At 49.5% G+C, this 16,355-nt stretch overlaps 1 protein-coding gene across 3 annotated transcripts in view; it reads right to left on the reverse strand.

Annotated features, from left to right (window-relative positions):
- SPECC1 (sperm antigen with calponin homology and coiled-coil domains 1) overlaps positions 1–16,355 on the reverse strand; it is a 271,479-nt gene that overhangs the window by 95,475 nt on the left and 159,649 nt on the right. For 2 of the 3 annotated variants that reach the window (XR_003438067.1, XM_027131125.1), the window contains 3 exons: positions 13,123–13,330; positions 10,101–10,174; positions 9,570–9,748 (listed from right to left, as the gene is read on the reverse strand). Coding sequence is in view for 2 of the 3 variants with exons in the window: in XM_027131125.1 (XP_026986926.1) it covers positions 9,570–9,748; positions 10,101–10,174; positions 13,123–13,330 (461 nt within the window). In the remaining variant the exon portion in view is untranslated. Of the gene's footprint in view, positions 1–3,524; positions 4,954–9,569; positions 9,749–10,100; positions 10,175–13,122; positions 13,331–16,355 lie in introns of those variants that run through there. The other variant, XM_027131126.1, reaches the window with a different exon arrangement.

Genomic DNA, 16,355 nt, shown 5'->3' on the forward strand with positions numbered 1-16,355 from the left:
GTGTGTGTCTAGGGAGAAGACGCATAGGGGTGTGTGTGTGTGTGTGTAGGGAGAAGACGCATAGGACACTGTTGGTCCCATCAGTGCTGTAACCGTGAGCAGGGACACCTCCTGGCTTCAGACTGTTGGGATCGACCAGCAACAACCCCAGCGATACACCGAGTACGACATTCCCTCTGTTCTGCGGAAGAATAAAGACCCTGTATTCTATAAAGAATACTAAGAAATACTCAAGCATACAACCAGGTGTACACTAACCAATTCACTAAGTAAAGGAAACACTCCAAGGGCCCACTGCGGGTTAAACACTGTTCACAGTCAGCCACGGCCTCCTAAGATACACGAGAGGCTCTTGGGTTTATCTGTAAAGTAAAAATCACACGTGTAGCCAACGGAGCCTTGGAAATCCCGTGAATCGCCCAGAACGACAGCTTGCACGGTGCTGTAATACAACTGCACACAAAAGCAGCTGCTCTTCTTGCGCTTTGCGCAGTCTGCTTCTCAGGTGCAGGTCAGACAGCTGCGTCGTTTAGCGACCACGTTTAACCAACCACAGAAACGAGGCATGTTTCCCGTCGGCTCCCAGCATGTACAACTCTGGTGACAATGAATAACTTCCACAAAAAAATCTGTGTCTGATATGTAACTCCACGGCCAGTACCATGGGTCTTAAAAACATTATCTAATATACTTTTCCGCAAAAACTCCATAAGTTACAATCCTTCATTTTAGATGAAACACTTGATGAAGGTCATAAGGCTGGTATGTGGTGAATCTGGGGTGAAAACCCAGCTGTTTGATACGCCTTACTCAGGTTTTTCTATGACACGTGGGTGTCCTGGGAGAGGCACAAAGGGCTCTTAAAAAAAAAAGGTAATAATGCTGATGGGACTTCTTCTCCAAATTTGTTTAATGTATATTTAAGAAAAATGCTACCAATATTTCTTTCCTTGCTCGTATTTTTATGGGGTAATCTGATCTTAGCAGGTGGCAACCCATCTCTGAGAACGACAGACAGTCAGTTGTATGTGAGGTCACCAGAGGCACCAACACAGGAGATGGGGGCGTGTCCTGCCCGTGGACCACGTCCCCTGCTCGCTGACTGCTGCCTACCTTCTGTACCTCTCACTGGTATGTAAACATGTACACGCGCCTATGTCTGTACTTACCCCTTACTTATTAAATGTTGTCTAATGCCTCTAACGCACGGCTTCCCTTGTCTGGTTACAGAACAGAATCTTCAAATAGTGTCGGTTTTCTACGGCTCTTAGGTCATCACACAGGGCACAGCTCGGCATTGCTGCTGGTTTTGATCCAAGGACATGCGAGTTATTGCTTGCAATTAGCTTTAAGGTATTCAAGGGTTAACTACGTTTGGGAAACGTCGCATTACACCACTGCTGCCTCCACCACCGGGAGACTAGTTTTTGTAAAGAAGACGGGGCACGTCAATCTCGCGCTCAGGACAGCTCTTTCCTGAACAACTGAATGGAGCCACCCAGGCCCTTCCTGGGGCCGCACAGACCGACGGCCCGTGACTCCCCTCCACCCACTGGCTTCCGGACCAAAGCCCGGCCGCCTGATGCTCTCTTCCTCTTCTGTCCTCCGTGCCTTTGCTCGTTCTGTATCCTGACGTGGAAGGAAACCTTCCCAAAGTGTTTCTTCTTATTATGTACAACACAAACCTAAAAGAAGTCTGCAGGTCCACAGCGAGACAGAAATCAGTTAAGCATTCTGTCTCAGGTGTCAGGGTCCTCGGAATCTCTGTGTAAGTATGTCTATGACAATAAAAACAAACAGCGTAAGACAGCATTTTGAACACAGCCTCTTACCCTCCAAATCCCAACAGCAAGAAACACAGGAATACATCGTAAAAATCCTGCATCGGCACCAGAAACTACAGAAAGATAGCACGTCCGTGCCTCAGACTTTGAAGAATTTCTGCGACGCAGAGAATAAGTGGGGGAAAGTGACAAGAAAATTACTACCGGTTTACCCCGATTCCCTTGCAAAGAGTTTGAAGATGTGGGAAACCCCACTGAGGCCCCGGGTCCTGGAGGGCGGCCAGGGCTGGAAGCAACACCTGGGGGACAGGCAGAGCACCCCTCCTGCAAAGGATCAGTGACACAAAGAAAGACACGCCCGTCCAAGGAGGCCAGGGTGGTTGATTCCCGGCACAAAGGACAGTAGTAAAAAGGGGCAGATTGGGAAAGGCCACAGGACACGCCTGAAATGGACAACGGCCAAGCAAAACAGACCCCCAAAAACCGGCTCCTCCATGCTGCCTCCACCAAACAGAGAAGAAACCGGACACGGGTGAAGTTCCCCCACGGGCACCTCTTCCTCTGCGCTCCTCCTCGCCCTGTCTGTGTCTGCGACGTGCCACAGAAATTTACGTTAAAGAGGCTTCCTTCAAGTTTAAGATACGAGAAGATTTCTAGAGCAGTCAGGCAGAGTGAGCACAGATCGAAGCAGAATCCAGACACTGATCCTGGGCGAGTGACAGGCCCTGATACACTTTTATCCACTGAAGCAAGAATAAGTGATGGGAAAAAACAGGCCCTGATCTATGAATAGATCTCACAGCATAAACTGAAAAGGATCACCGCACTCAAAGGAGAACAGACATTTGTAAATACGGAACAGGAAACAGATTTAGACACTTAGAAGCATCTGCCTTCAGAATACAATAAAATTCAAGAAAGTATATGAAGGATGACACTTTAAGATGAAAGGCCGAGTGTCAAAAATTACATTAGCAATCTAAGAATCCCATGAAGACAGTTTAAAGCAGAATCAGCTCCAGAGAAAAAAGAACAAGGGCATCCTGGGAAAGTCTCTCTGAAAACGGATGAAATGAACGATGTCAAGGTGGGATTTCAGTTCTGCGGGCAAAGGATGGTGTGGTAATATAATAAACAGTGCTGGCGTGAATGGCTGTCCATCTGGAAGAAGAAGACCCACTCCTCACATCAGACTAAAGAAAGAAAGCAGACCAAATGTCTGAGAGAGTATGTGTGTAAAACAGATGAAGAATACTGATTACCTTCCAGGACGCTACTCAAGGGGGAGAAGGACGAATATTTTTCTTTAACACCTCCATTTTATTACCGGTTCACCTAATATTACTTCATAATTAAGAAGAAATCCAATACAGTAAATCACCAAACAATCTACTATTTGTTTTTAAATTTCAACAAGACAGTTCTAGACTTCAAATACCATGTCCTGTACTTTCCAATACTCCAGAATCTTTAATTAAAAATTCATTTATGCAAAATTATTATATTTGCTCCTTGCCCTCGTTTTCAATAATGAAATCATTTTTAAAAAAATAACATTTGTACTTAAAAATCAACCTCCTATCTACAACTTGCATTTAAAATACCATTTGCTTCTGCCTCAATTCCAGTCATCTGACATGGCTTTAAAGTTCTGAAACTACACACCCTGGAAAATTGAGAACAAAGTGACCGGAAGGCCCTGCAGAAACGTGGCCAGTGATTAAAAATCAGGCAAAAGACTCTTCGAAATAACGACATGTTTATTTGGCACTTCATAAACGCTTACATATAAAAATACTCGACAGTCCCCAGAGAAAGATCAAAATATGTGGGGCAGAGACAGCTGTGCATTTGAAGCTGAGATTGCCTTTTTCTTGTTTGTATTTGAAAACACCCGGCAAGTGAGTTTTATATCATCCTAACGATTCTCAGCCCGAGGTAAAGATCTCCCAGTATATAAATTCCTGTCCCACTAGGATAACTCCAGCGAGTGTCAGAACTATTTTTACAGAGAGGACGTCGACCTCTCCTCTTTCTGTCACCAAGTCGAATTTTTCTAGTGACTCTGTGCTCTCTTGTTTGACACTCACAATGTTCTCCTCAGTTAAAGGGCTTTCCTGTTCCTGATTTTCCGTGGATCCCATCTTGTCTCACCTTCCTGATGACGTAGCTAATGGCCTAGAAGTTCTTCACATGAGAGCTGCAATGAGTTCTGCCTGAGGGAGGTTGCTGAACTGGACCCAGATCTTAACAAACGTACGTACTTCCAAGAGTTTCAAGTCACACTTTGAACCTTGGATCCCTCTGAGTTATATGCTTCCGGATTGAAAAAGTCTTTAGATTTCCAGGGTGAGTTTTATTCACGAGGCTTTTGTCGTTGTTCGTTAGTTCTCAGTTCAATTCCAATTAGCATCGTCCCCACAGAAGCTTATCTGATTCAACTACATCCTTCATGATCAAGCAAACATCGATGCATATTGAACCCCAAAGAGATTTTGGAAATCAGCCCAAAACATGGTGGTGGCTTGTTTCAGACAAGCTTAAGGAAGTCAGACCCCAGCTGGAAAAGGTGAAATCAAGACTGGACACAGAGGAAGCAGAACTTTCTAACTTCTTCAGAATGAGACGTCATGCAGATGGTTTCCTGTTTCACCTAAAACAGTGTTAATTCCAAGCTTATCAGACACTGTATTCAAAAGGAAACATAAAAGTAAACTCCAAAAAAGTAAAGAACAGCCTGGGCTGTGTTCACTCTGCACGTGCAACGCCACGGCCCTCGCTCAGCACTCTGGCTGCATCTCAAAAATTTTTTCACGACAGACTTTGTTTTGCAGAACAACTTTATTTCATGCTCCAAACAAAAGACTGCTGAATCTTCTGTGAAGAATAAAGAAAAAAAAAAAAAAAAAAAGAGGGAAGGATCATCTTTGTGCAGAGTTGACTCCAAAATGCAAAAAGAAAACAAAAAAAAAAGGTAAAGAGACTTGATGACAATGACTGGGCAACAGTGGCTGTTCTAAGGAGACCGTTTGGTTCTTTATCAAAAGGTTATTTCTCCTCTACACATTCCCCCTTTCACAAAGAAATGGCTGTGGTTTCCCATCATGGCAAGGGCTGGGCGGCCTCTCTTCCACCACCTGCTCTGCTATAGCTGACAGATACCATGGAGCTGGAAAATAGAAACGGGAGGCAAAGGCTGGTAAAGGTGTTACTTAACGCAACACGACCTTAGTCTACACACACAAGGACTAACAGCTGGCGCTGTCCACGGGGAAAAGCTCAGAGCAGCACGTCTGAATTTCGACTGTCCCCATCTCTTTTGGAAGTCAAAGGTCTTCAGACAGAGAAAATGCTAAAACTTCAAAATGTCGGGCTCCTCCCACTAGACCGTCACCAACAGACAAGGGTGTCGGCAGAGATGTCCAAGACCAACCAAATCAGGTCCCTGTGATTGACAGAATGGCTCGTGCTTCCCTCTACTGTCCTACAGTTAAGGCCAAAAAAAAAAAAAGATTTCTTTTACTATTTCAGTATACACATTCTAAAGGCTTCCGGGAAGCTCACGCCCACTTTTCAAAGCAAATCTGTAAAGACAGGGGCCTGGGAGCAGAGAAGGAGACGTAGCTCTTTAGAATCAGAGGCTACAGCTCTAACGCCACAGATGCAAACTGAAGCTATGAAAACATAAGTCATGAGAGTGAAAGGATTATGCTTGTTGGGATACCAGAGGACCGGTTTCTACTTCGAGGGGCAAATAAAATGCCAGAGGCCCCCAACAGTTGGAGCTTCGCATGTGAGGTTCGCTCGGAAACTGCTCAGGAATCCCCATGAGAACTGGCCCCCTCGCTGGAGGGCCGGAGATGCTGTATCGAAGCATCCGCAGGGAGCGAGCTGGACAAGTCATCTCAGTGACCCAAGAAGCTATGCCTCCAACTTCCTACTTTCCCTTTCCAGTGACAGCTCCAGACACCCAGCGAGCGGCTGTGACACATTACAGCTGTAAGAACGACACACAGGGCGCACAGGCACACAACTGACGTCAGGGCAGAATGCACGTGTGCACACACAGAGTTAAAAGCCAATTCCAGAGAGTCTGGCAGTGACCGGCCGCCATGCTGCTCAGTTCAGAGGTGACAACAAGAGAACCAGTGGTACAAGCTAAACACACTGGGAACCTTCGACGTTCTACTTCAGAAACTGATACAGTTACTTAGGCACAGACGTTCAGTGTGTTTAACTCTTTAAGAGGCTGCTTATTGGTGTCATACGATACATACAGCAAAAATCGAATGTCACCCTGAAAACAATGGTCCACACAGTGTCAGAGTAACAGGAGGCACACAAAGGTCTCTCCCTGCTACTGTTTGAGAGGCCCATGTCATGTACATGTCACCGACAGTGTCTTCTGTTAGAAAGGCTGCATGTGGCCCAGCAAGGCATTAAGTCGAGCTGCACGTGTGTTCTCTGAAGCCCAAGGACTCAACTTTTCAGGAAAAAGTTCTGATGTTTTGACTTTGGCGAAAGTTTTAATTTCCTTGTATTTCTCTTAATGGTTCAAAACAAGACGCAGCCAGAGTTGAAAAAGTTATTCATTATCCTTCCATCCAATAATTTCTGTGTCTGGCAAAACAGATCATTTTCAGGTCCACAAAAACTACACGGGTTTGTTCAAATTTCTGGAAGAGAAAGAGGAGGTCCATGGCCCAGCTACAAGACGGAGATGCCACTGTGTAAGGGAGACCCAAGGCTTGAGCTGGGAACGTGGTACTGGGGGCACATGTGTCCCTGACTCCCCCATCAGAGAAAGGCTCCCTGACCAACCAGTCTCAGAACAGAGCTTAGGGGGAGTCTTAAAATCCGACCTACTCTTAACCTTCTCATTTTTTTTTTTTATATTTATTTATTTATTTATTGGCTGCTTTGGGTCTTCGTTGCTGTGCGCGGGCTTCCTCTAGTTGTGGCGAGTGGGGGCTACTCTTCGTTGTGGTGCGCGGGCTTCTCACTGCGGTGGCTTCTCTTGTTGCGGAGCACGGGCTCTACGCGTGTGGGCTTCAGTAGTTGTGGCTCACGGGCTCTAGAACACAGGCTCAGTAGTTGTGGTGCACGGGCTTAGTTGCTCCGTGGCCTGTGGGATCTTCCCATACCAGGGCTCAAACCCATGTCCCCTGCATTGGCAGGCGGATTCTTAACCACTGCGCCACCAGGGAAGCCCTTACCTTCTCATTTAAGAGAGGAAGGAGCTCGGTCTGGGAAGAAAACCTTGCTAGTTGGTGGCAAAGATGAGACCAGAGCCTCATTTTCCCATGTACCTTAACATCAGTTATTCTGACTCCAAAATAAAAATACCTCTGAAAACATCACAGGATTGAAGATGGCTAATGAGCTAAGCTTTAGAATCATCTAAAACTACGTTAAGTAATGTTCCACTTTAACTATTAAATTCTTGGGAATAAACGCTAACTTGCCTTCACACCCAGGCACCCCACCTGCCTGCCTACTGGCCTGTGATCCCTTGAATGCCAGTTGATGAGAATGTGAATCAGTCCATCCAGGGTCACAATCAAGTCGCTTTTCTGATGCTCTTACTTTCTCTTGATTGTACTTGGAGGACCCCATCAGAGAATTTTCTGCAAGCTCTTTGGCTGTGGCTGAACCGGGAAGGACTTCTGAGTTCTCGTCAGAAGACTGTCAAAGTCAAGAACCCAGGCAGCCAAGATGGAAACCCTCTGCAGCTCTGGGGCCTCGGAGGGTGTCAGCTGGCTGCAAGTCTGGCTCAACGTGGTAGGTTCAGGAAGAGGTGGAGCCACCTGCGAGTAACTTTCCAACAGCCAATGCTTTAGAAGGGCAGCTAGCCGGGGCAGCGCAAAATCAGACAAGAAACCACTCTGGCAATCATCTGAGGGGCAGTGACAGCCAAGAAACCCACGGACGCCTGCAGGGTTTCAGCAGCACGCCATGTTCTGAACTGCTGTCAGTTCTCGAATTTTGAAACATTTTGTGATAAGGGATTAAACTGCTGGAATTAGGAGGTAGGTTTGCAAATCACTGGAAAATCAAAAGAGAAACATACTGTGTTTGAAAAAAAAAGTGACCCTAAGTTTGAAAACGTTGGATGTAGCACATGGGGCCCTAAACTGTCAAGACGCACGCAGATTTCCTATCCTATCAGGGTTCAAGTTGTATAATCTGACCTGTATCTTAGAACCTAAGTAAGAAATGCAGCATCCCATACAATAACTTATTTAGGGCCACCTCTTAAACTCAAGGCTTGTCTTTTATCATTTATCTGTAAATTCACGTATATATGAAGCAATGCAGGTTATGACGTGGTTCCTCTTCCAAAGACACACAATAGAAAAGCAAGACACATGGACAAATATACAAAAGCAGACACCAAAGCAAACCAGAATGACCTCACAATCATTTCAATAGAGAACACTATGAAATCTAGTTTTCCTATTCTGCTTCTCCCTTAAAATTCACGTGCTTTTGGGGGCCAGAGGGTATAGGTGTGACTATAAAACTATGATCTTGATTTTTATAAACAAAGGGCCACCAGATTGATTGAAGCAAGTTTGGTAAGAGAATCAAAAGAGAATTCTGAGCAGAAATCTACTCCTTCCACTGCTGTGAAGTGAAGTTCATGATACTGTATCAGACCCAGAGGCTCAGGATCCAGCCCCTGTCAACCCTGGAAAACAGGTAAAAAGGGCAAACTGTACAAATCTGCACCCAGAATGTAATAAATCTGATTTTTAAATTCTACTACATCTTATGTTGAGAGACATCCAAAAATTCAAAATAACTTCTAATAACCAAGAATCTCAACATCAAGGACATCTATTCCTGATGGGGAAAGACACAGCACTGCATTAGCTGAAGCCTAAAATACTGTAGATAGTCTTGTTTGTAAACCATTTAAATTTTAAGCAATAACCAACTCTGGGCTCACTTTCGGAACAGCTTATTCTGAAAGCTCGCTGTTAAGAAGGGCCTGCTTGGGTAACGGACTGTAACGATCCCCTCGAGAGCATAAGGGAATCACGTATCAGCCGGACATATGTTCTCCACGCTTACCCTTTCTAATAAAATGGCTTATTTCAAGGTCTTCTGCAGGGAGCCCACGCGGGCTGCTAATACAGAAGCAGGTCCTGGGCCAGGACGGTGAGGCCTCCACCTGGTGGCCAGGCCCCAGGAAGCGGTCAGTTTCTCCCATTGGGTGAGGGTGACCGACACGAGTTGCCCGGACCAACAATGAGATGTGAGGGCATCCTCTCCTCCAAACCCAGAGGGGACGCGGCTAAAACTTTGTCCCCTCGAGTGACGAGCTTTCTCACCAGCGGGAATGGTGGTGACGGTGTTGGGCGGAATATTTCTACCATGGAGCTAGTTATGCCCTGGCCGTGGGGTTCGTTATACCCTGGCCGTGGAGTTAGTTATTCCCTGGCCGTGGGGTTCGTTATTCCCTGGCCATGGAGTTAGTTATTCCCTGGCCGTGGGTTAGTTATTCCCTGGCCGTGGAGTTAGTTATTCCCTGGCCGTGGAGTTAGTTATTCCCTGGCCGTGGGTTAGTTATTCCCTGGCCGTGGGGTTAGTTATTCCCTGGCCGTGGGTTAGTTATTCCCTGGMCGTGGGTTAGTTATTCCCTGGCCGGGGATGGGGGCAGAGGGACCTGGAGGGAGGGGAGGGCTCAGGACAGACACCCAGCATCACATGCGTGGATGCCGTCGGCCCTGGCCAGGAGGGCAGGTGGGCCCGGCCCAGGGTGCGTGCAGCATGACCCACCTGCCGCGGGCCCGCGCGTCCCCCAGGGCCTTCTGCAGCCGGGCGTTCTTCTCCTCCTCCTCCAGCAGCCTCCGCTTGACAGCACGCAGCTCCTGCTGGGCCTCGCACTTGATGTCGTTGGCCACCACCACCGCTGTCTGCAGGTCAGCCTGGAAGCGCCGCCACTCCTCCGTCTCGTCCTGGAAGAGCCGCAGTCCGCGCCCGCGTCAGACCGGCCCCCAGGCAGGGGCTGCGGGGCCCCGGGTGGGTCCCCGAGCAAGGCTGGCTGTAGCAGCCTCGCCGCCGCCGGGAAAAGGCGCAGGCGGGGCTGCAGCCTCAGGTGTCGGAGTGCCCGTCCTGAAATCAAGGCCGCCTGAACTTCCCTCCCGGCCACACCGTTCATGGTTCCAGGACCCGGGCCCCGCAAACCTGCTATACGCAGCGGGCCAGGGAGTCGTCAGGGCACCTCTCAACGGCGTCCACACCCATGTTCCCGGGGACCCCTCCAGTAAAATGATGGCGGCGTCCCATCCCTGCGTGACTGCGCCTCACCTTTATCTGCTTTGTCAGCGTCTTCAGCTGCCTCTCCAGGTCCGACTTCTGTTCCTCCAGTTTCATCACGTTGCCTGGAAATGAACAGGCAGACGGAGTTGGAAAAGTCTCAAGACCCTGGGGAGAAGCTAAGCTCGGAAGCAGAGCAGACCCAGATCCTGCAAGAGGCTTTGAAGTCCACCCCTTCTGCCTGCCGGGGCCCTATCTCAGCGTCCTGAGCACGGGAGCCAGAGGCGGGCGCTCCTCCGAGAGAGGGGGGGATGATTCGGGAAAGCGGCGGCGTGAGGTTAGGGCACAGCCTCACAGAGCTCCGGGAAGAGGGCAAACAGCGGCTCACACTCACACACTTACTCTTGGCCTCCCTGGAAGTGAACGCGGCAGCCTGAACGTCCTTCATCACCGTGAGGTGGAGGGAGGGCTTTAGCGTAACAGCGGATATGGCTGGTTATTACCGTCGTGACTTTTAGGTCAGTTTCTACAGCCATGGGACTTAACTGCAGTTAAAACTCTGAATCACTTGGGAAGCTTTCCAGAAGAGCAGATGTTCAAGCCCCAGACTCTGCACAGACTCAGAATCCCCCAGGGTGACAAGGGTCTGGCGGGTGTACGTTAACAGCTCCACTGGGGACTGGACTTCCTTTCCTTAGTAAAGAACACCTTACTTGGAGGGTGTTATGCTCAGTGAAATACGTCAGAATGAGAAAAACAAATACTCTATGATCTCACTTATACGTGGAATCTAAAAGTATACAACAAACCAGGGCTTCCCTGGTGGCGCAGTGGTTGAGAGTCTGCCTGCCGATGCAGGGGACGCGGGTTCGTGCCCCGGTCCGGGAAGATCCCACATGCCGCGGAGCGGCTGGGCCCGTGAGCCATGGCCGCTGAGCCTGCGCGTCCGGAGCCTGTGCTCCGCAACGGGAGAGGCCACAGCAGTGAGAGGCCTGTGTACCGCAGGAAAAAAAAAAAAAAAAAAGAATACAACAAACCAGTAAATACAACAAAAAAGAAGCAGACTCGCAGACTCGCAGACATAGAGAACAAACTAGCAGTTACCAGTGGGGAGAGGAAAGCGGGGGCAATATAGGGGCTGGGGATTAAGAGGTACAAACTATTAGGTATAAAATCAGCTCCAAGGATATACTTTACAACACGGGAAATACAGCCAATATTTTAGAATAACTATAAATGGACTAACACTTCAAAAATTCTGAATCACTGCCTTATACACCCGTAACTTATACAATTTTCTACATCAACTCTACTTCAGTAAAAAAATAAAATTGAATTAGAAACTTAAAAAAAAAAAATCCTCAGTCCCTCTCTCTCTCTAGTTCTCTCCACGTTGCTGTCAAGAGTCGTTCAGTTTAAATCTGATCGCGTCCGTTACACGTAGTGTCAGTTCTCCAGTGGGTCCTCACGGTCCCTCCAAAGCCGTCCTTGTCTATTAAGGATATGAACCGGAACTACCAGAAAAGCTTCAGAAAACCCACACATGGTCAGGTTCTACCCCAGCAGTTCAGGTTCACACGTGGGGCCTGAGGATTTGTGTTTGGGGTCAACGGTGCAGAAAAGGACAGCGCTCCGTAACTTCTTTTTATCTTTCTGTCCATTCCTCTGAAGGGTCTTAAGGGGGAGGAGCGGTTCTTTTCGAGATGTATTTTCATGTCCCTGCGTCTCCTGGTGAAAAGACACCTATCAACACCCTAACGTCCCCAACAGACGTTAACGGCTTCTCAAAAGATGCAGGTCTGTCACTGTTCTTTTCAGTCTTGGACACATTATGACGTAACCAGAGGGAGTGGGCCTGACGTGTGCTCCGGATAGTAATTACATGCTGCTTTCTTGGTGTGTCTGTGCTGACTTTTTAGGATTTGGGGACAGTATGACCGAATTCTCGACAACAATAAATCACTGAAGCAAAAACAAACAAAATACACACGAAACAGGTCTCCTCCTGTTTGGCCCTGTACTTGTCCGGTCCGGCGTCAGGTGTTCTGCTGTACTCTCAGGTGTGACCTCTGAGAAGAGCCTGGGTGACAGTGATGCTGAGTGTCCTGTCGTCACCCCCACATTGCACACGAAGTAGCTGTGACGCAGACCAGGAGCGAGGCATAGACTACGCGGCCAGGTGCCACGGTCGAGGCAGGTACGTACAGTCGCCAGGCGCACGGGATCAGCTCGCGCGGCAAAGACGGGTCACGTTCCCGTGGGCCTCACTCAGGTCCCGACGTTTTGCACATCGGGAGGCTCAAGCTTTCCGCTGCTCTGCATGGGCGCCGGCGGCAGTGGGAGCGCTGTGAGTACTGGTTTTGGGGGTTACAAGTCAGTCTGGGCGAGCAGGTGAATTTGAAAATAAGGGTTCCTCAGATAATCAGGATGGGCTGTACCCGCTGGGGGACTTTTCAGGCAACCAGCGTGCTATTGCCAGTAAGGCCAGCGCCACTAAAAGCTCTGCACGCTAATTCTTTTGTTACGAAGAGAAAACATTAGATGCGATCATGTGATAAAGCTTATTTGGACAAGGCAGGCAGTGTTTAACTAATCTCTGACAAACATCCCTCCCTATGCAAAACAAGCAACCGGTTCACAAGTAAGGCATACAGTGGTGCCTCCTGAGTAAGAAGTGGGTAACATCTGTAAGTCACTTGATACCAACCATCCATGGGGCCCATGCTGGAACTGTTTTCTCCTGAGGCCAAGAGCACACGCCGTCCGAATCGGTCCGACCCCCTGCCCCCTACCCTTCTATCCATCAGAGCCCAATGGCAACACCTGTTGGCACCTGCCGTGTGGTCAGCAGCGGCTCACACGCGGTGCTCCTAACTCCACACACTGTCCGCCCACGATCCACAGTCTTTCTTCTGTATCACCTGCTTTGCAGCTCAGTCGAGGAGACTGACGATTCTGTCTCTTTTCACTGCCGTTCTTCCCGGGAGACCACAGCACACGCAAGAGGAAGACCTCTCACCAGCATGCTCCCCTCCCTCCTGACCCACGCGGCCCGGGGCTTGGTTCCACTTACTCTCCAGCTCACTGATGAGCTGCTTGTTGTGTAACTTGACGGCTCGATGCTGCTCCACCTGGTCCTCCAGCTCGAAGATGGTCTCCTTCATGTCTTTAATCTCCGCGTCACTCTCCGACGCTTTCTCCTGCAGCTTCAGGCTGGTTCTGCTCAGCTGTTCTGCCTGATGATCGCATATCTCCTTCAAGTAAGAATAATCCTTTTCCACCTGGAAGAAAAGGAAGGTTCCCTGCTCACCTGGACAGGAGAAAGCTGCCCGCACGTCAGCGTCAGACCCGTCGATGCAATGGCAAAGGAAGCTCTGGGCACGTGTGTGTCCGGCACCGTCTCTGTATCCTGAGCCTCGGAAACAGCCAAGGCAGCAGACGTGCAGAGGAACGTGGTGGATGTTAAGTGGCCAAACGGGGGGACCCTGGGCCCCTTCCTACAGCCTACAGAAAGCTGCATGTGCTTATTAAGTACCCTTCCTTCCTGCCCCTTCCGCGGTGCTGCCCAGCCGCCTCGCGTCCGCTATGCTGCCGCGCCCCCTGCTGGGGCCCCAGGAGGCTGGCACCCCCACACACACACCCCAAACCTCTGTAGCTACAGTGTTTCCTTAGAGGAACATCCATGTGACAGCAATGCCAGAAATGTGCACACGCCAGACAGGGAGAAGCGCACAACACGCCCATTTCACCTGTTCAAGTTTAATCAGTGAATGTTCTCAACACACAGAAAAGCACCAAAGGTGACGGTAACCAGGCACCAAAACAGATGAACCCATGGTTAAATGTTGCCACGTCTGCGAAATCTTTAACGTTTGTTAAAGCCTCAACCTTCCTTCCCACACCAGAGAGTGTCCACAAATTGGCATGTGGTTCTTCCTCGAATGGTTTTTCAGGTTTACTATATGTGGACGTGCCCAAGATAATACACAGTGTTGTTCTGGATGTCTTTAAAGTTTTACACAAATGATATTACACTGTATGAAAGCTTCTGCAGCGCACTGTATTATACTGCGTTGTATCCTACGGTAAGATGCTCTTGTCCGGTATTATACTGTGTCCTGTTATATGCTATGCTGATTACACTTCTGTAACTTGTTTTCAACTAGGTTTTTGAGGTGTATTCATGATGATACACATTGCTCTGGTCAGTACTCTTTTTTTTTTTTTTTTAAGGAAAGCTTTATTCTTTTTTTTTTGGCCGTGCCACAAGGCTTGTGGGATCTTAGTTCCCCAACCAGGGATTGAACCCGGGCCCCTCGGCCATGAAAGCGCCAAGTGCTAACCACTGGACCGCCAGGGGATTCCCTAAGTCACTACTTTAGATGCTGCATTGTGTTCTATTGTCTGAATACACTAATCATTTTATTATTATGAACTATACCCTGTTTCTGTAGCTCTCTGTTATTAAATAACTATATATTTGGTAACATAAGCTTGATCCCTAACACATTTCTTACTAGATTTGGGAGAGGGGGTCTCCATATATGATACAATTTTTTTCCAATTGCATTTAATGTACAAAACGTGTAGGCCGTAAGCTCTGTGGGGACAGAGCCCATCTGCAGTCTTCCCCGGTGTATCTATCCCTGGTGCCAACACCGCCAGACCCATAGGAGGCATCTAACGAGTAGCTGCTGAGTGAATAAACAAACACTGGAGGGCAGTATTGCACTGGTTTTCAACTGGGAGGTTGTGACAAAGGATAACTAAGGAAGGAAGGGAAGAAGGGAGGAGCAGAGAGACAGAGAGAGAGAGGAAGAGAGCGAGAGAGAGACAGAGAGAGAGAGAGAGAGAGAGAGGGAGGGAGGGACAGAGAGAGAGAGAGAGAGAGGGAGAGACAGAGAGGGTGAGAGAGAGAGAGAGAGAGAGAGAGAGAGAGAGGGGGGGGGGGGGGGGGGGGGGGGGGAGAGAGAGAGAGAGAGAGAAAGAGAGCGAGCGCCGGTGTGGGCAAGGTAAGGGGGAGAGTGATGGTGAGAAAGGGTGGCTCTGGAGGGCCATGCCCATTGCTGCAGCGGGGTCAGGAGCCTGAAGGCTGCTGTGTGACATCCGAGGGGCGGAGGCTGCAGGCCCGGAGCCGGACTGCAGAGTTTAAATCCCAGTTCTGCCAGACCAAGCCCTGTATCCTTCCAGCTCCCTGCTGCAGTTTCCTCATCTGAACAATTAAATGAAACAGTGCACTTCACGAGTTTATCACAGTGCCTGGCACATGGTAGGCATGCAAAGGAAACTATTATTTCTCTCTGTCTTCGTGTATGCACGTTAAATGACAGTACAGGTCCAAGAAAATTACAACACATGGAAAAGGCCAGAAGTCTTACGTTCTATGATAGCTACTTTAATAAACAGAAGGCAACTCCTAAAGAGAAAGAACCACTACATCTTGGCTACTAGAAGGCTGACGTCTGGCAGCCTTTAAAAAGCAGCCACAGGGCTTCCCTGGTGGCGCAGCGGTTGAGAGTCCGCCTGCCGATGCAGGGGACACGGGTTCGTGCCCCGGTCCGGGAGGATCCCACATGCCGCGGAGCGGCTGGGCCCGTGAGCCATGGCCGCTGAGCTGCGTGAACAGAGCATGTGCTCTGCAACGGGAGAGGCCACAACAGCGAGAAGGGCCTGCGTACCGCAAAAAAAAAAAAAAAAAAGCAGCCACGGAGGGCACCTGTGAGTCTTGCATCCCGAGTCAGACCTGGCTTTTCTTCTGCAGAGTGACCGGGCTCCACATCATGGAACCCTCAGGCTGAGGCGGGCAGCGGTGGAGCGGTCACAGCAGAGGCTCAGCTCCTCCCAGGGCAGCTCTGCCCCAGGACGCCCTCCAGGGCTGCCCCACGCTGAAGCAAGGGCCAAGGGCCAGGCCTTTCTCCACGCCCTCACCCCCCGTGGATTAGCCATGGGGGCACTCACCCTGGAAGGCGGCGGCTCTCCCTACAGAGGGCAGGTTTGGGGAGGGGCTCCAGCGGGGTGCTCGGGAGAGGAGGGCTTCGGTGCTGGGGGCCCTGGGGACGCCCCCCGTCCCCCCAGATACTACAGAGCATTCCTGGGCTGGCCACGGGGGCACCACACACACCCCTAGATTCTCTCCCAGGGGAGTGGACAAGTGGTTGGCATGATTTCACCATCAGGTGATCTGACCACGGCGGGGGAGGGTCGTCTACACGGGCAGAGGGTGGTGACGGCAAGTTCAGAATCCTACCCACCCTACCTGCGAGGACGTGTCCTCCCCTGACGCCACTGAGACGCTTTGCGAACCCC

The sequence above is a fragment of the Aethalodelphis obliquidens genome, unplaced genomic scaffold (assembly GCF_003676395.1).
Source record: "Aethalodelphis obliquidens isolate GAN/ISIS:26980383/991018 unplaced genomic scaffold, ASM367639v1 scaffold38, whole genome shotgun sequence".
Lineage (NCBI taxonomy): Eukaryota > Metazoa > Chordata > Mammalia > Artiodactyla > Delphinidae > Aethalodelphis > Aethalodelphis obliquidens.